We start from the raw sequence: 20,135 nt of genomic DNA, 5'->3' as shown, positions 1-20,135 counted from the left end.
AGAAACACCACATTGCACAGCAGAGAGACTAGGGCTGGAGCGGCTTTTGGCAACTCATTACGAACTGCACGGCCATGGGTGTTTTGCTCACCTCCTATGAGCCTCGATTCCTGCTGTGTAGAACGTACCTTGCTTTCCACTTATCCTCTTACAGAGAACATACCAGGGAAGACACCTGGCACATTGCCTGGTACATAATATCCCCAGATGCCCACACAATGGTAGTTTCTTCCCTTTCCCATGGCTTTGGTGCAGATAAAAATGAGATCATGTACATAAATCATTACAACTGGGGCTCATCCCATACTAGCTGTTCAGCAGTTACGAGTTCGCTCTGCGTCCATAGAGCTGTGGGCTCGAGGGCTGTGTCCTGATTCAGAGTGTGGTCCTCAGGTCAGGAGAGCAGGGTTCGAATCCCAGCCCTGTCTCCACCTGCCTGTGCAACCCCGAGTCATCTTCTCTGAGCCTCAGTTTCTCCTTCTTTAAATGAGAGTAATAGCACTCCCCATGAGACGGGATTAGAGGATTTAATTCTATAAGTTGCCGTGACACAGAGCAGGTGCTCACAAATCGGTAGCTGTTATTACGTGGTAGTTGGGATTATGATCCTAGCACCGAGCCTGGCTCGTAGCAAGCCTTCCCGAAGGTTCTGTCCCCAGTCCGTCTCTCTTCCTGTATTGCCTGTCGGACAGCAGATCCCAGCTGGAGATCGTGCTGGGGTCACGGTGCATATTCCCGTCCAAATGCCTTAGCAGCTATGCCCTTCTGCACCTTCAGAGGTTGGTAGTGGAAGCTTCAGTCTTGCCAGCGAGGTGGGGGGAGTGGGTGAGTGGGCACCCACTCAGGAGCCTTCCCCTTCTTGTTCTCGGGAGCAAGCATTTAGCTGGGTCCCTCCTGCACGGAGACCTGGCCCCTCTCCTGTGCCATCTTTGCCTGCACTGGCAGACTGGCAGACTGGTTGTGTCCTGGGAGCCTCCCAAGCCCACGGCTGCTGTTCAGGTTTCTCTGCTGCCGCAGGGGCGGGGGGAGTGAGCTCACCAGGCAGGGCAGCAGCAGTGGGCCCGCTCCCCCTTGAGACTCCTGGCTGCCAGGCGCTGCCTCTGGTGCTCTAAATCCATCACCTCTTCGCAAACGTTGTGACAGCTCTGCTCGTCGCTGTCGTTCTTCCCGTTTTACCAAAGAGCAACGCGGGGCTCACAGCGCCTGCTGGCCCTCGCTTCAGCCGGTCCAGCACTAAGAAAGCAGCCACGCTGGGGTTCAAACCCTGGTCAGCTGACTCCAAGGCCCAGGTCCTTCCAGAACACAAGCTGCTCCCAGGGGCAGACAGCATGGACTTGAGAGCTGAGTCTTGGTGGCCCCTGGCGGACAGGGCAGACGGGTTCTGTTTGATTTGCAGAGTAGACTTCTGATTTTATCTAATGGAGCCAATATTTTTAAACTGGAAGATTTTATATAGAAATTCAGATTTCCAGCTTCTGTAGAGAAAAACAGAGGAGAAGCTCTAGCAGCGCAGGCTTCAAATTTCTGCCTGGCGACCACCCTGGAGCTGAGCTGAGCCGCCCCCTCCATGGGGTGTGGCTCTCCTGTTTGCCCCTCCCCCCCAGCCCCCTACACTCCTGTAGGCCAGCCTGCCCTGGGGACATTTACGTTTGTGGTCCCCAACCTTAGCAGCGCCTCTGAGCGGTAGCCAGACTGCTCGCGGCCATGTAAGTGTGAATGTTTTCCTGGTACTTGAGAATGTTCTGTGAAATCCGTCATTATCCACTGTGCCGGGGCTGCATCTACAAAGCTATCGCGTGATTCCCACGGGAAGGACTCCCTCTCCTACCCCCACCGGAAGACCTTGGAGGGCTTCAGGGTGAATAGACAAAGCCCAGCTTGGGTTTCCCCTTCCCAGCTGATTACATTCCTGGACTTGAGGAGATAACGCCCCTGCAGGAGAAACCCCGCTGATGGCTCCCCTGCGGTGGGGCTCACTTCCCTGGCCGGTGCTCCTCCGTGCTCCCCAGAAGGGCCTTTCCCAGTCACAGCACAGCGAGGAATGTTCCCCTTCCTGCTTCCGGTCACTGCAGTTACTCCGAGTGTCTCAGACACACACAGAAAAGCAGAGAACAACCTCCCAGCTGGCAGCCCCCTATTGGCCTCCTGGCCTTCAAGAGGATTGCAAAGTTTTGCGAGAACAAGTCGAAAATGGATCTTCCTAATGCAGCATCAGGGATAAACTGAGAGGCTACAGTATCCATTTTTTCACCCAGCAGACATTTTTTGTGCACATACTCGGTGCCCTTGGAAGTTCCCAGGCTGGTGAGAATTCCCGTGTGCCAGCCGCGGCGGGCCAGGGTCGTGAGGGCTGCGATGGGCTGTCAGTGCAGAGGGCTTGCAGGGAGGAAGGATGCTTGGCAGCCTTCAGCAGGTAGCAGGGGCTTCTCAGAGGAGCCTGGAAGATCTGCCAGGCATTTCCAGAGAACACCTGGGTGACGGAGGGCCAGGCAAGGGAGACAGCCTATGCAGAGGCTCTGAGGACAAAGTGTGACTCCAGGATCTACAAGTGAGCCTCTGGGCTGGCTACGTTGTTTTTCTTTTCTTCCTCTGCCGTCTTAAGGGGTGGTGTGTGCCCTCCTACCTATGCCAGGCATGGTTCAGCAGGGAGACAGGCGTGCAAACCAGCCATGGTACAGTAGCATGGGAAGCAATAACCCAAAGGGCAGTGGCTGCACAGAGGAGGGGCTGGCGACATGGTCTCTGGGGTCTCTGTTTGCACTAAACTTCTGGCCCTGCCAGACCTCATACACTTCTATCCCCTTTGGTGATAGTTGTTGGTGAGGAGACCCAGCCTTTGTGAGCCTGCTTTAAGTGGCCTGAAGAGTGGGCTTCTGAGAAGATGCTGCAGTCCAAGGCAACGTGGGGTATGCATGGGCTGTAGAGCCCCGCATTCCAGAGCCCCAAGCTAAGGGATGCTGTAAACCTGCCCCAGCTCATTCCATGATCCGCTTTATGCCCCCAGGGAAAGCCCCTCTGGGAAGGCAGAGCCCTCATGAGGTGCAGAAATGTGCCCCTACTCCTGGGCTGGGATGCTGGGTCCCTCAACGCTGGAGACCCTCTTTATAGAGCCACTGAACATCAGAGCAGGAGGGAGCAATGTTGGTCCTTGAAGCACAGGAGGACTAGGCAGGTGACGAGGAAGGGGGTAAAGGGCAGCTGAGCACGGACAGTAGCCCTGGGGCAGCAAGCAGTGAGGTGATGAGCTGGAATACCAGTGTTCTGGGGGCAGAATAGAGATTAGCTACACGATTAATGTAGTGTGATGTACATGCTTCTTGAGCGTGAGTTGAAGCAATCAGAGATGAGGCTCCTAAGGCAGGTAGAGCCCGGACCAAGAAGAAGGCTTGGACTTCCGTCCCGTGGGCAGTGGTGTACCCAAAAGAGCCTTCAGCCAGAATCATGGCGTATGAAGACACAAAGAAAGATGGGGGTGGGGTGAGGTGGGAGATGTGTAAGCTGGAACTTTCAAGTCTGGGGCTGAGCAGAGCTGAGAGCTGTCTTCACAGATGAAAGCTACCATTGGGAGGAAGTTAGAACTTCCATGTGGCTTCGGAAGACAGAAGGAGCATCAGTGGTTCACATTTACAAAGAGGCGATTTGATTCCTCAACTTCCTAATGATGGGGTGGGCGGCCGCGGTGGGCACAGACATGTCATGCGGGGCTGCAGGGACCTCGGCCAGAAATATCATGAGGAAGAGTTCTGCCTTAGGTGAACAGTTGAACCAGATGGCTCCCAAGTTTTCTCCCCAACCAAGATTCTAAGGTTTTGCAGCTCCATAATTTTTAGGGCTTTCTGGGACCTTCTGAATCTTTCCTGCCTGACCAGACTCCCAACCCTATTGACTCCAGACATGCTCTGGCCTCACACAGCCTGCAAGTGTGTGTGTGTGTGTGTGTGTGTGTGTGGCAGACAGACAGAGAGACAGAGATTCACCATGGAGATAAAGGCAAAGGAAGTTGACTTGCCCCTTCTTTTTCAGATTTGACAACAGAGCTTTTCTCCCCTGTGGACCTTAACCAAGTCATTGTCAATGGAAACCGATCCCTGCCCAGCCAGCAGCACTGGCTTTTCAAACACCTATTTTCACTGCAGCAGGCAAACCTGTGGTGTCTTTCTCGTAAGTATCCTTAGACCTCGTCCTCCTTCTCCACCCTGTGGTCAGGCATCTCAGGCCTAGTTTAAAAACTCCTGAGACACAGATATGATCAAATTCAATAGCATAACTCAGGGGTCACTTCAGTGTTAGTGTCATGGGTGATACAGAAGACAGGACATAACCCATATCTTCAAGAAGCTAATCGTGTAGTTAGTCTCTACTCTGCTCTCAGAACCTATCATCCATCCATCCACCCACCCACCCATCCATCCATCCATCCATCCATCCATCCATCCATCCTTTACCTAACAGGCACATACTGTGTTGCGCAGGTGCTATGATCTAGGCCTTGTGTTTCACCTTGGGAATGAGAAAACAAAAATCAGCCATATCCCTCCCCATTAGGGAGCTCACATGTGCCAGTGGCAAAGTCTGACACGGGACTGGGAACAGGGGAGATTGTTCACAACGCCACCAAATTTTACATCCTGTGGCCTGTGGTCTGAGGTCCTGACTGCCTCTGAGATGGTCCTGGGCAGATCCAATGGAATTTTACCCTCTCTCCTCCCATATTGCTGAGTTTACAGCTGACCCCTCACCCTCTTGGACTTTGCCTTTTTTCAGAGCCACCTGGACTCCCTGTTTCGTGCATGGCCCTCTCCCCAGCTAGGAGAACCCTGGTGTTTTTCTTGGGCCTTCCAGACTGGACAGCCTTGACTGACCTGGGCCTCTTCCCTGCCTGGGAAGAGTCCCCACGGGGCATTTCTCCCAGAAGGTCCTGTAGAGGTAACCCTCCACTGCTGGCCTCCCTAGGACTAACACCCAACTGTTCTCTTGCCTGTAGGCTGTGTCCAGGAGCCCTCTTTCTGTCAGCTGGCAGAGGTAACAGACAGTGCACCCTTGTACTTCACCTGCACCCTCTACCCAGAGGCCCAGGTGTGTGATGATGTCATGGAGTCCAGTCCCAAGGGCTGCAGACTGATCCTGCCCCGCAGGCCAAGTGCCCTCTTCCAGAAGAAAGGTCAGTGCTTGGTTGGATCAACCCAAACTGCGTTTTTAGTGGGCTGCTGGCTCTGTGGCTTTACAAATATCCAGATCAGTTCTTCTTCTTTGAAAAATAGACTTCCCTGGCTGTCTAGTTGTTAAGACTCTGCGCTTCCACTACAGGGGGTACGGGTTCGATCCCTGGTTGGGGAGGTAAGATCCCGCAGGCTGTGTGGAGCAGCCAAAGAAAAAAAAAAATGTCTAAAAGTAAAGTTACCCAGGCTCCTTGTAGAGATGCAAAGGCATTTAGAAATGCATCAAATTGACTAGAGAGAGAATAATGTCACTCTGGAATCCCACTGCTCATAGAAATCATGTTTTTTGCACATAGCGGGTGGAATTCCAATTGGCCATTTATTATAGAAAATCCCAACAACTGTGGCTTCAACAAGATAGAAGTTGATTTTACCCCTTTGAGAACATTAATGATACTATTTGGGTGGAGGGGGGGCTCACCTTGCCCAGTCTTCATTTCTTCCATCATGTTGAGATCTTTCATTTACTGTTCTATCTTCCTTGCTGGAGGCCTTTCTCAGGTATCTGGTGACCCTTGATTTTTCCACTTAAATGTAAGACAGGGGCCCAGAAGCTAACTGGGAAGCTCTGAGTGTGTTGTGGGAGCTTGTTGACTTGGGCTTTCTTTCTAGGATAATCGAGTTGGGCCACCCTTTGGGGACTCCCTCATGTCCATATGTCTAGGCCCTTCCTCCAGAGGAATCTTGTAGTATCTGGTCTGGGGGCATGAGCCTGGCTGCTTGTGGTTTAGATGCCAAATAAGGTTGGAAAATTAAGGGATCTCAATATTCACCATGTAGACTGACTGGAAAAAGTCCCCCGGCTTCGGTGTGGTACTCCCTCCATTACAGCTCAACCTGGCACCCCCGAGAGACCCCATCCTTCCATGGTAGGAAGGGGCAGTTGTTGGCTGTGGAAAGAAGAGGAGGGCCTCTGGAGACCTAATTGCTTCTTCAAAAGCTTCCCAGCCCATTCTGTTTTAGCTCACTTTCATCCCAGTGCCGCTGATACTTAAGCTTTTTGGGATTCCAGAAGGTGGATGGGCTTGCTTCTCAGTTCTTCCCACAGAAAAGGCGAGAATTCAGCTTTCTTAGGTTTATTCGGTCAACTTTTACTCCTCTGTGTTTTTTCTAGCTTCCAAAATTTGTTTCTCTCTCCCCTCTCCTATTCTCTCTTGCCTTGGGGGTATATGCCTTTACTATTATTTTAGTGAGATTTGCGGTGGGAGCAGACTGTAAGTGCGTGGGTTTAATATGCCATCTTAATCGGAAGCTTTCAGTATGGTTCGTATACCTTTGTCCCCCTACAAAAGTATCTTTATGGCTACAGCACATCTCTCCTTAAATAATATAATGTCTTTCTTCCTCTGTGTAGTTGTACTGCAAGATAAAGTGAAGAATTTTTACACTCGCCTGCCTTTCCAAAAGCTGATGGGGATTTCCATTAGAAACAAAGTGCCCATGTTTAACAAATCCATTTCCAATGGGTAAGCTGTTTCCATTCACTCCCGCCCCACTGCAATACTTATTATTAAGACCCTTCTGTTTTCATAAAGATGGTGATATAATATCAGTTAAAGGCACAAGCATAAAAGACTGTAAAACCCAAAGCAAAGGGTGAAAAAGTAATAAGGAGGTAACTATCTAAAAACCATGGCTAAGGTCAGTTACTAATAGTCAGCACAACATTTAGCCCTGAATATCTGGTCAGCTGATGCAAAAGGGAAACATTGACCTGTGTTTTATCAATTAATACAAGTTACCAAGCATTGTAATAAAGTTGATCAGCGAAGTCTTCCTGTGCTGCATTCAAAATCCAGAGAGCAAGCAGAACTTTCAACGGGACCATAGGCATATAAGGACTTTTAATTTATTTAATTTTTTATTTTAAAAATGTATTTTATTATTGATTTAATTAGTCAGCTGTAATTTAGTTGTTTTCATTAAAGGTGATGTTCCTCTCCACCAGTCTGTGGATCTCACCCATGAGAATTACCAGGAGGACTTTTTACAAACTGCATTCCTGGGTCCTACCCTGGACCTACTGAATCAGCATTTACAGGGGGCTCAGGAATCTGAATTTTAACTAAGCTCCCCCTGTTGAAGTTAGAATTTGAGAGTCATTGATCTATGAATTGTTGATCTACAAAGTGTGGTTGGTTTATGAAACTATGCCATGCTGCTGGCATTTAAGATCTGCTTTTGAAAATGGAGATGAAAGGATGATACAGGATAGTCTGCCTTGAGTTCTGGCTGGGCACCACCCATGCCGGCAGGAAGGGGGTCAAGAAGGAGGGTGGGAAACGGGATTCAGCCTGACCCTGGTGCTGGGGTGGGGGCTGCGGGAGCAGAGCTTGTGTATCTGGACTCAGGAAGGGGTCGTCATAGAGAGCAGGCCCCCAGAAGTCAGTGTCAGCGATTCAGCCCACCCCGTAGGTCCTGCCCAGCACAAACCTGCAGGCCTGCTCTTTTCCCCTTCCGCCAGCTTCTTCGAATGTGAACGACTGTGTGATGTGGACCCGTGCTGCACCGGCTTTGGCTTTCTGAACGTTTCCCAGTTAAAAGGTAATAATAATATATACAATGGAATATTACTCAGCCATAAAAAGGAATGAAATTGAGTTATTTGTAGTGAGGTGGATGGACCTAGAGTCTGTCATACAGAGTGAAGTAAGTCAGAAAGAGAAAAACAAATACCGTATGCTAACACATATATATGGAATCTAAGAAAAAAAAAAAAAAGGTCATGAAGTACCTAGGGGTAAGACAGGAATAAAGACACAGACCTACTAGAGAATGGACTTGAGGATATGGGGAGGGGGAAGGGTAAGCTGTGACAAAGTGAGAGAGTGGCATGGACATATATACACTACCAAACGTAAAATAGATAGCTAGTGGGAAGCAGCCGCATAGCACAGGGAGATCAGCTCGGTGGTTTGTGACCACCTAGAGGGGTGGGATAGGGAGGATGGGAGGGAGGGAGACGCAAGAGGGAAGAGATATGGGAACATATGTATATGTATAACTGATTTACTTTGTTATAAAGCAGAAACTAACACACCATTGTAAAGCAATTATACTCCAATAAAGATGTTAAAAAAAAAAAGGTAATAATGGTAACTCCCTCTGGTCTGCATACAGCACTTTACAGTCTAGAAAACCCGTTCACATCTACAGTCTGACCTAATCCTCAGCATCTCCTCGTGGTGGGTGGGGAGGAGTGCCCTTCATTCACAGATGGGAAGTGGGGGCTTGGAGAGGGGAGGTAGCTAATAAACATGGTAGCTGGGACATGGCTCCTGGTCCAGTGCCCGGTCAGCGTTACACGGCTCTTCTACCTGACCCAAGTAGCCTTCCTGCCATGGCTCACTTAGCTGGCTTCTGCTCAGCTCTCAAGACCTGGGTCAGGCAGCCTGGTAGGGTGAACTTTGGATCCATCCATATGATCTGCATTTAAATCTTGATTCTGGACAAGCCACTTAATCTCTCTGAGCCTTGGTTTCCTTATCTGTAAATAGGGATAGAAATGTTACCCGCCTCCTAGGGCTGAGTGAGGACCAAGGAGTATGACGCAAACACAGCCCCAGCATAGCCCTGGGCACACGGTGGGTCTGTGCTGTCTCCATTGATGTCCTCTTTGATCAGAAGCTCATTAAGGTGGCGGATTTTTCATCAGTGACTAAGATCATCCCTGGAATAGTGTGCTGCACCCCAAATGTCTGCTGAAGAATGAGTTTGCAGAATTTTTCTCATTCCGTTAGAATCTTCCATCATGATCATTTCCCTGGTCCTGGTTATTTTTTGCTCCAGGAGGAGAGGTGACATGCCTAACTCTGAACAGCTTGGGAATTCAGATGTGCAGTGAGGAAAATGGAGGAGCCTGGCGCATTCTGGACTGTGGCTCTCCCGACACTGAGGTCCGCACCTATCCCTTCGGATGGTACCAGAAGCCTGGTAAGTGATCTTCTCCGAACAGCTACATGGGCATCTTTAGTTGACTGCTTCTCAACTGTATATTAGGATGATGTCCTTGGCCCCAGGAGGAGATTAGTCAGGATTCACTGGGTGCAAGCAACAGAGACTGATTCTATTTAACTTAAGCAGAAAAGGAATGTATTGGAAGTCTGCTTGTAGACTCAAAGGAAAGATGTCCAACTAGGTCTCGGCTCCATGGATGTATTCAGCAGGAGTGAATGGACAACCTCTTCAGTGTGACACTGTCTTCATCAGTCTGCTCCAGAGGGTTTTGGAGGTTGTGTTCAAGCTTTAAATTTAAGGGAGAGAGTCCGGCCCTGGCCTGGTCCTTGCCCTAGAAATGAGAGTAACAGGATGTCTGACCTGGAGGAACCTGAGAGGTCTGTAACTTTGATTTCACATTCTGCATCTCAGCCAACACAATGCTTTGCCCAAAGTAGGAAAGGAGAGAACTGACATTCCTCACGTGCCCACTGTGTGTCTACACATGTGCTGCAGCTTCTACACGGGTTTTACAGTGTGTTACTCAATGCCTCCATGGAGCAGACATTATTTCCTCCATTTTAAGATGAGAGTATGGTGTAGACAGTGGAAGTTATTTGACCCAAACCATGTAGCCATCAAGAAGCAGAGTCAGGTCGCAAACCCAGCTCTCAAGACTCCAAACTTCACTTTTCCCCTTTACCTGCTGCCTCCTGGCAGGTCTCCCATAGGGCATGAGTGACTGTATGTGAAACTGTCTGGACACATTGCCTGAATGGTTTTCCCCCAGCTCAACTCAACTGCCCAAACAAGCAGTTGACCAATAAATTGAAAAAATAAAACTAATAAACTAATAAACGAAACCAGCGGTAGGTTGGCCTCTTGTTCCAGAGCTATGTCCAACCCGAGAGGCTTGGGATGGGACTTTTTGGTGGAATCTGGTCCTTGACATTTGTTCATGAGCCTACTAATCCCCGAGACATTCTGTGGCTTCAGGGCCGGTTTTTTTGGGGTTGATTGTTACCAGGCTGAAAAAAATCTTCCTTGCTGATGTCTGCTTTGAGCATCCTGTGACTTGATCTGAGTTCACTCTATTTATTACTTTTGTTTTATTTTAACATCTTGCATTGTTTTAAGAAAAACGCCAGGAGTGTATGGTGAAGCATCCGCAGTGGGTTTCTGTTTGGGGGGTGGGTGGGGTGGGCCATACAGAGGAGGGGGAGTGGATGCCTGCGCAGGACGGTGGCCCCGCAGGAGATCCAGTGCCAGCTCTGGGTATTTAGGGCCTTCGGAACTGAACTCTCAGCCCGCAATGCCTCCTTGCCCATCTGTCCTCCCACACCTCTTCCCATGTCCTCGCACCGCCAAAGGCTGGAAAATGTCATTTTTCATCTTTCTGTTGCTCAGGGAAGAGTTGGATAAAAAGAAGCTAAGGAATAATTCATTTGTTCAGAAATGTGGGAATCAGATCAGAGGGTTACAACTTCTTGGCAGGACTTAGCGAGGAAGAGAACCCAAGGTGCTTCTTGTCCCCACTTTTTCCATCTGTTCCGTGTCTTTTTATCTCACTGCACAGACCACTAACTTTTTCCAACGTATATTCTGTGGGGTCAGGCTGGGGACTCAGGAGTTCTGACCAGGAACTACAGGGCAGGGAATTACAAATTCATTCAACAGACACTGACCGAAGGTCAGCCATGCCTGGGGGCCTCTGGTTTTACAAATCCAGCCTCTAATCCCTGGGCTCTTACTGTGTGCCTGGCTGGATGCCAAGCACTTTATAAGTGTTACCTCACCTAATCCTCATAACCACTGTTAGCTGAGGTTCAGGGAGATTAAGTCACTTGCCCAAAGTCCCACATAGCAGGTAAATGACAGAATTTGGACCCAGAATTTTTGGACCCTAGTCAGAAAGAACTGGGTCCAAATAACCAACCATATAACCATATTATATGGCTGTGCTCAGCCATATGACATAGTCACTCTGTTATATGGCTGAGTAAGAATAAGAAATGATTCCTGTCCTCCAGGCGCTCACAACTTCAGGAGGAGTCACAGACTGTAAATAAATAAGCCGTTCTAGCTCTGGATTGCTCATGTCGTAAATCTGGAAGTTTTCAAACTTTATTGAGTGTCCATACTGGGTCTTGCACTGTGCTGGGCACTAGGAAGTGTGGGGTTGATAAGATGTAGTCATTTTTTTCTTAGGTGCTCACATCCTAGTGAAGAAGATGCGGGCACATATGATTACTTGTAGCATCATAGGCTCAGTACTAGAACTGTCATGTGCATGAAGTGCTGTGGGAACATGGGAACAAGAAATTAATTCTGCTTCAGAGCGGTGGAAATCCATTACTGAAAGCCTCCTACACCCTCCTTTGTGCTTCAGGGACCACCTCCTGCAGGCTCTGGCCCGCTGGCCTGGAGCTGCCCAGGCAGGCAGGTTTCCACCCTGCATGCTGCCTGCTTTCAGCGTTCGGGTGAGTGGGGAGAAAAAGCTAAAAATGCCAAAATGGCATCAGTCTCTCAGGACCCCTGGGTGGAAAACACCTCGGGATGCACATGGCTTACGGCCATTCTGGTGTGAGTGGCTCTGAATTTTCCATTTCAGAAGAATGGGAGGAAGAGGGCCAGCTGTCAGGGGTTCTGGTGACCTGGTGTGACCCATGACCCTCCATCAGAGCAGAATCAGGTCCTCACCAGTCAGTCTTTTTCCCTTAAGTCATCTTCACCACCCAAAGCGGGTGGTGGCTTAAGTCTTAAGACTCGATGGCTTATCTCCTCCTAAGACCCAGGCAGAGAAAAGGAACCTTACTCAGGGAAACTGGTTTGGTAAATTAGACCATCTCTGCACTGGGTCACGCTGACCTAGTACAAAACCACCTTGTGTTGTGCGATATATTTTGAGCCAAAGCACCCTCATCTTCTGGATTCTGAACCTTAGATGCTCATGTGTTCTGTTTTCTGTAGCAGACAAAACTACCCCAGTGTAACGCTGGAAAGTCCCAACAGGCAAGCTGACATCGTCGTTGCTCTCCCCGCATCCTTATCTTTGTATTAGACAATCACACACAATAGTAGGAAGTAGAGCCCCTGCAGGGCCAGGGAAGCCTGCACAGAGGGGGACCTGAACCTTGAAGGACGATCTCCGTCAGCACAGGAGACACGGGTTTTTTACAAAGGAATTCTTGCAAAGAATTTCCATCAATAGGCTTTGCCCTCGCTTCAAATCTATGGTTTGGTCATTTAGTGTACTGGCATCTCTGTTGAGTGATGAGCACAGACCCCTGATCTGACTGCAGGCTGAGAGCCAGACACAAAGAGGGTAACACAGGTCCTGTTTCTGAAGAACGACACTGAGGAAGGGGAAAGGAAGGGCTATTTGTTGAGCTCCTACTATGTGTCAAACACCATGGAAGCATCAGGGGTAGAAGGTCCTCCCCAAAAGCGGTTAGCCTGGCTGGGGAGGCAGAAGTGAGAGACATGTACATCTCTCAAGCACTTACTAATGTCAGAAACAACTCTCCAGCACTCTCCCTGCATTCACTTACGACGCCTGTGGGACTGGTACTCTCCCATCCCCTCACCGGGAGGTAATTATTCCCTCTGTATCAGAGAGCTACTCAGCCCTGTGGCTTGTGTTACGGAGCGGGGTTGGGGGACCCACGGGGGCTTCTGAAGCACAAAAGGGGAGCAAGAAATTTTGTTCTATAAGGGATTATGCAAAAGCCACTCTGGGGGAAAATCTGGGCGTAGATAAAGGAGAGCTGGGTGAAGGGCGCAGTGGCCGCTGCGTAGGGATAGTGGGTGGAGTGGCCGTGGTCCTGCCCTGCGGCCCCCGGGACCGCAGAGACCTGCACACGAGCAACATAACCCTGGTACCGGGCTGTGTTCTCAGAACAAAAGTGAGAGTTGAGTCTCCCAGGATCCAGGAGAGAGGCACAAACCTAGAGCAGGGAGCGCCCAGAGGGGCCCCCAGAGAGCCTGCAGTCATGTGCTTTCTGACTGCTGTCCACAGAGAACAGAAATTTCCATGGGTCTGAGCACCAAACTGAGAGGCTCAGGCCAAGCAATTGTGGATGCAAATGAGGCTGTTGGCAGCCCCTTTGCGACAGCAGGACCCAACGAGGAAGTATCCTAGCAACCAAGGTGGGAGTACGGGGGGAAGAAAGCTGCTCTGCAGTCCAGCTGCCCCAGAGCTCAGGGCTGCCTGGAGGGGGCGGCCTCTGGGGCGCTGGTACCTGCTGCCCTCGGAGGAGAACTGTGCGTGACTTGCAAGTGGGGCAGGGTCTTTGGTTTGTTTACAAAGTCAAATGCGGCATCTAAAAAAAACAACCGAAGCCTCACACTTCCTTTGTTCTTCTGCTAAGCAAATGTACTTGGACCCTGTAGCTGTTCTAGATATGGGAAATGGAAAGGAAATGACCAGCTCTTCTAATTATGCCTCTCTGCAGCCCACGTAGAAACCACCACACGTAGGAGAACTTACTGTGCAATCCGCTCTTCACATCATCACTCACATCCCCTCAAGAGTGTCTGCCGTTTACTTAGCACGGACTGGGCTCCAGGGCTAGGCTAGTGTTTTGCAGGCAACATCTTATTTGGTCCCCAAAGAACGTGATGAGGTTGGGTCTATCCTTACCCGCATTCTCTGCTGTGCTGGCAAATGTGTTACAACTGGGGAGGGTGGCGGAGGCCCTGATTTGTAGTTCTGTAGCAGTTGCCGCTTTCCATGGTGTAGATACTCCAGCCACGGCCCATTTCAAGCCACCAGCTTGATGTCACCGAAAGCGGAGCTGGGAAGAAGCAGAAGGGTTACCATCCATCTGTTTAACAAGCATGAATTAGCTGAGCAACTTGCTCAAGGTTGCACAGTATGATTCTCTGTAGGGGCGTCCCCAGGGACGGAGTCCCTCCCAGGGGCTGAGGCTCAGTGCCCCGGGGCCCAGGGAAGCTGAGAACTTTCAGGGCTCAGCTATTCCTGTACAGTGAAGAAGGCCCCACCCAAAGGGCCGACAGCCCCCCGTCAGGAAACACTGATGGAGGATGAGGAAGGGTAAGTAGAGCAGCAGCAGCAGCAGAGCTAGGTGGTAAATGCCTGGCTGAGACGCACACATGGCAATTCTCCCCGTGGATGTGCGGCAGCTCGCCTCACTGTTCCCACGCCATTAGACGTATACAGTTTCCAGTGTTTCATTAGGGCTGTATAAATGTTTCCTTTGCAAACCGAGCTTGCTTTGAATTTCCAGATAAATTTCCAGAAGCAGAATTACTGGGTCCAAGGGTGTGGGCATCTGAATGCCCTCGATGTAGATTCATCAGATTGTTTTCTGAAGATTGCACTGACTCTCAGGGTCTTTGCTCTGAGAAAGCAAAGATGGACATTTAAATAAACAAGCTGGCCCCTGGGCGCTGTAGAGCGTGGTGGGTGGTTCTGAGTCATTCTGAGTTTTGTGGGCGGAGCTCACAGAATGTTGGGTGACAGGAGCCTTAGCTCAGCGACCCTCAGAGTGAGTCCCTGGCCCGGCAGGGTCAGCATCGCCTGGGAACTTGTTAGAAACGCCAGATCTCGGGCCCCAGCCCACACCTGCTGAAACAGACAGTCTGGGGATGGGGCCAACGTGGTGTGTGTCATCAAGCCCTCCAGGGGATTCCAGTGTCTGCCGAAGGCTGGGAACCAGGGCCATAGAATGATGACCCGGAGCAGGTGCTTCTAGGCAGATGGAGTCAAGCAGGAGAGACACACGACAGCTCTGGGCTCGAGAACTCAGGGAGGCTGGGTTGTGGCATGTCTGACCAAAGTGAGGAAGGCGGCGGAGGGGATGGGATGGGAGGGAACCCAAACCGGGACTTTGGGGACCAGAATAGAGCATGACTCTGACTCGAGGCTTTTCACGGAGGCAGACAAGGCCAAGAGTCAATGACAAGGGTGTGTCACTATGAAAGGGCGATACTAAGAGTGAATAGTGGCCGGCATTTATTGAGTGCTTACTGTATGCCCAAAGCTTTACATACAACAACTTATCTAAGCCTCACAACCCTGAGGGAGGTACTGTCATTACCCCCATTTTACAGACAAGGAAACTGAGGACAGGGAGGTGAAGTAACTTGCTCAGGGTCACACAATCTCACCCTGGGTCGCTGACTCTTGACTGTGGGCCCCACCCATGAGCCTTGACCCCTGACCATGCTACACCATAGCTCAGAGAGGGAGAAGATCTGACAGCACTCCTAGTTTGGGCCACTGGAAGACAAGGATGCCGAGGCTTTGAAGATTTTGATTTGTTCAGTAAGGGAAGAGGAAGGGGAAGGGGATAATGAGCACTCAGGGTCACCTACTGGGTCTGCCTGGTTTCTCATTTAATTCTGACATCGTCCTCATGTGCCAGCACCAAAACTGGGTATAGAAGAAGCCAGGTGACTTGTCCATCTGCCCTGCTTCTAAGAGGCATATGGAGGTTCGAGCCCAGGTCTGTCTGCCCTCCTAGTCCCGGCTCCGTCCACCTGCCATGCGGCCTGCGGTGAATAGCTTCCGTCTAGTGAGCTCTCATCCTGTGCCTGGCCCTACACTACCTCCTGTCATGCCCACAGCCATTCTCAGCATATGTTGTGTCATCCCCAGTGTACAGATGTGGAAACTGAGGCCCAGAGAGGCTAAGTGCCCTCCCTGAGTGAGTCAGTTAAGCCATGGTGGTGGGCGTTTCCCTTGTTCGCTGTGTGTGTCTGGGTGCTCGCTCTCTGGAACATGGTAGGTCTGCACTTCTTCACCGCTGGCTTTGGAAAACGATGTGAAGATGACGAGTGCTGTGTGTCACTCGTAGGCGAAGCTGTGAGAGCAGGAGTGAGGTCCCCTGCCGCAGCGTCTGTGAGGCAGGGGCTTGACGGCGCCTCCCCGGCCTGGGCCTTGAGGGGGGGTGACACAGAGGAGAGAAAGCAGCCCAGCTGCAGTGAGCTTGTGGTGCCAGGTTGCTTTAAGCCCCTGAGATGTCAGGACGTCCCTTCAGCACAGCCTAGCCCGTTCTGACCACGCGGGAGTGGTGCTGTGCACTGTGGGCCCACTGTCTGCCTTCCAAGTTTGACTTTTCTGTCACCAAGTGGGACCTCTGTTCCTGCCTTTCGGGACTCAATGATCGAAAGGGTAAAAAAGAGCTAAAGGGCTGCCTTTGTCTTCTTTTCAGTTGCTCAAAATGATGCTTCCAGTTTTTGCCCTTCGGTGGCTTTGCCTCCCCTCACAGAGAGCGGTAAGTGCATTGTCTTCTTAATTTCTCCCATGTGATGCGACCTCATCTTTCTCCTTGCTTTTGTCCCGTAGTTTATGGCTCCCACAGCCCTCTCACATTCATGAACTCAGGCTCCTCTCAGTTACACACATGCATAGAGAGGGCAAGTACCAGCACCACATGCATTTTACAGATGAGGACACCGACTCACAGCAATTTAAACGGCCGCCAAATAACGCCCCCGGCTGGAAGCAGAGTGCGGCGGGAGCCCATCCTCCCGATTGTCATTCTCAGGTTTGTTGCACCCTATTGTGTAACGACTAGGCCTGCACAACCCCGGGGCCGTGTCAGGAAGAGTAGTGTTTGGGAACTATGTGCAGAGGAGTCGGGGCTCCGAGCCGTCGGTGCCCCGCGCAGCACAGTGACATCTGAGGCCGGGCACTGGCCCTGATCCCGGGAGCACCACCTGGGCTGAGGCTGCCGTCTCCTTCTGCACGTGGCGCCGTCGCCACCGCACACACCCCGTCTGGCAGCAGGAAGCGTGGGGCGGTGGTCGCCGTGGGACCGGGCAGGGCAGCGTGGGCTTCGCTGCATGTCCCTTTTCTGCTTCCCCTTAGTCAGGAAATGAGAGGCTCTCATCATTCCTGTCCTGTGACATGATGTCTGAGGGGCACTAGATGTCTGTCATTATGGTCCTGGCTGAAGGGACAACATGTAGCTCGTGTAGGAGAGAATCATTTGTCATCAAGGCTGGGCTGAGAGTATAAATGTCCTCAACCATGTCGTCACTTCCTTCCCTCAGTTAAAAGAGCTGACTTTGTGCGTATTTTTTTTCCTGAGCATTCTGTACAGAATATCGATGTCTAAGCACTTAAAGATTTCACATCTAAGACATTTGATCTTCACACCAACCTCAAGGGGCAGGTCCTATTTTCCTATTTGTTAATTACAGAAAAATTCAAACAATGCTGAAATACAGAAGGAAAAATCACAGAATTATTTAGAAGTTACTCCATGTCACTTCATACATCAGTTTATTTCCTAATCTCCTTAGACTTTTCTGTATGGAAAAGTAGTTGTAATCTTGCTACAATGTTACGTGTTTTGTTTTTACCTAATATTGCATCATGTGTATATTTCCAAACAGTTATATATGTCTAAACCATTCATGTATGCATATGTATATTCATTCATTCATTCATTCATTCATTCATCTGTCTATGTTCTTACCCTTAAAATGCTCCCAATCTGGTGATGAAGAAACAAAGACAGTACAGTGATCAGACATGGTTGTCACATTATCCTACTAGGTCGACGCACTGTCGTTCACTAAGTCATTCCTCTATTTCTGGGCATTTGATTGTTTTTGACTCTTCACTATTACGAAAGTACCACAAGAATACCTTGGTACATAAAGCTCTTTCCAATGTTGAGATTATTTCCTGGGGGCACACTCTCCAAAGCAGAATTACTGGGTTTGAAAACTCTAGATTTTTTGACTCTAGATCTATATTGCCAAATTAGTCCCAAACAGTTGTTTGTAGCTGCAGACTTACTTACTAGCAGTGAATCAAAGTGGGTTTTTTTTGTTTTTATTTTTTTAATAAATTTATTTAATTAATTTATTTATTTTTGGCTGTGTTGGGTCTTCATTGCTGCATGCGGGCTTTCTCCAGTGGCAACAAGCGGGGGCTACTCTTCATTGCGGTGTGTGGGCTTCTCATTGCGGTGGCTTCTCTTGTTGCAGAACACAGACTCTAGGTGCTTGGGCTTCTGTAGTTGTGGCTCGCGGGCTTTAGAGCGCAGGCTCAGTAGTTGTGACACACGGGCTTAGTTGCTCCGCATGTGGGATCTTCCCAGACCAGGGCTCGAACCCGTGTCCCCTGTATTAGCAGGCGGATTCTTAACCACTGTGCCACCAGGGAAGTCCCTCAAAGTGGTTTTTTTCCCATCATGTGCTTAGAATCCTTAAGTATTATCACTAAAAATATGATTTATTAAATTTACGGTTAAAGAAGACTTCCATACCTAATGTCAAATGCATATATTAGATAGGAATCGATCAACACATAAACCTCTTCAGGTGATTTTACAACGCTTCCAGTCTGTTTCTGCCAAAATTTGTATTACTGAGCCTTGAGTTACTAACAAAAGAAAGAAAAGGTGTAGAATTCCACATCTCCCTTCACACACACACAAAGTCTATGGAGCTGAGTAGATGTTTTGAAGGCGGAATGAGATGTCACGGTATTTTCAAATGTGCCTTTGACGAGTGTGATTGGAAGGCAGGAGAGATGGGGGGCCGACATTCCATGTGTGCTTAGAGCTTCCAAGTTGGAATTAAGAGTTTGAGCATGTTCCTTTGACGTGAGTCAGAGGGAGGACATCACTCTGCCTTCAGGGTATTGGTGTCTGTGTGATTGTGACATGGATTGTGTGCGTGTGCATGTGTGTGTGTGTGTGTGCTCACACTTGCATGTATATACCAAGCATATGTAAAACCCTCATCTTTATGCACTTTTTATTTGGGGAGAAAAGGAAATATTTATTAAATACCAAGCATTTCATAAATCATTTAATGCTCAGAAGAAAGTTAGATGGTAACAAGGTCTATTTTTCAAATAAGGAGACTGAAGCTCTGTTAGGTTAAATGATCAAGCTGGGATTGGAACCCACATGTGCCTGCCTGGCCCCCCTCAAAGTTAGATGAAAATATTTGGTTTGAGCTTCTGGAAAGGGTGACAGAGATGGACTTCCCAGCCCCAGACTTGTCGGGAGACCTAAAGTCTTGGCCTTGTTTCTTTTATGAGATTGTGTGTATAAGCTGCCCATTCAAAGCCTCTTTGAAAAGGGGATTCTGACGAGCTGATTGGTCGATGGGGATGGTGAAGCCGAAGGTGACTTGTGAAATCTCAGGGGCCTGTCTTGGGTACATACACTCTAAACGCTTGGTTTATGTTGCTCCAGAGAAGACTTCAAACACATTAACGGTGGGGGGGGGGGGTTCGAAGACAGCAGGAGTTTGTCAAATGGGTGTTTCAGAAAGTCTTTCCAAAGAGAGTGCACGTGCAAAGGCCCAGGGCCACAAAACAGCCTGAGGCATTCAGACATTGGAAACGGTTCAGGGTGTGGGCCTAGGGCTGTCAGCGGGAGAGGCGGAAGGTGATCAGTAGAGAAATGCTGTAGCTTGAACATGGAGCCGGTGTGGGACTTCCTACTGGGTTTGGAACTAGACCTTGGCAAGATCTCCTGGGAGCGCTAGGGTGGGCACGAGCAGAGAAGCGTGTTATGGCAAAACAGATCCTCTTTTACTTCAATTTACTTCAATTCGGTGAATATCTAGTTTGGAAAATGGATTCTGAATTGTCACTTACGTTCCAGGAAAGGTGTTGTGCTGGGTTGGAGGTCCTGATTGCAAAGAGAGGATCCCACCTACTAATCAGGAGAAAGGCACAGGAAGAAGGAATTTAAGGAGATAAGCCGCTTACCAAAGTGAAGCCACTTCCAGTGGCAGTGGGAGCCTGGGGAAGCCCCCCCAAAACTCACCGCATGAATGTTTATACTCCTAGTTAGTGGAAGCACCCGGGCGCATCGTGGCCAGTCTGTGCCTTAAAGGCCAGCGTGCATTTGTCAGATGGCCAGCAGGGGGCAGGGGGCATCCTGGGCAGAGGGCAGTGCATGGACAGAATCCCGGGGCCTGCCTTAGCACAGCACATGCAGGGAGATACAGGTAGCTCAGGACTGCAGGGCCAGGAGGGAG

General features: G+C 49.7%; 1 protein-coding gene across 1 annotated transcript in view; it reads left to right on the top strand.

Annotated features, from left to right (window-relative positions):
* TG (thyroglobulin) overlaps positions 1-20,135 on the top strand; it is a 244,560-nt gene that overhangs the window by 88,305 nt on the left and 136,120 nt on the right. The window contains exons 30-35 of the mRNA XM_057532421.1: positions 4,024-4,161; positions 4,985-5,161; positions 6,574-6,685; positions 7,684-7,763; positions 9,009-9,152; positions 16,334-16,396. Coding sequence (XP_057388404.1) covers positions 4,024-4,161; positions 4,985-5,161; positions 6,574-6,685; positions 7,684-7,763; positions 9,009-9,152; positions 16,334-16,396 — 714 coding nt within the window. The remainder of the gene's footprint in view (positions 1-4,023; positions 4,162-4,984; positions 5,162-6,573; positions 6,686-7,683; positions 7,764-9,008; positions 9,153-16,333; positions 16,397-20,135) is intronic.

Source organism: Balaenoptera acutorostrata, chromosome 17, assembly GCF_949987535.1.
Source record: "Balaenoptera acutorostrata chromosome 17, mBalAcu1.1, whole genome shotgun sequence".
NCBI lineage: Eukaryota > Metazoa > Chordata > Mammalia > Artiodactyla > Balaenopteridae > Balaenoptera > Balaenoptera acutorostrata.
This window is presented reverse-complemented; position numbering and strand designations above follow the sequence as displayed.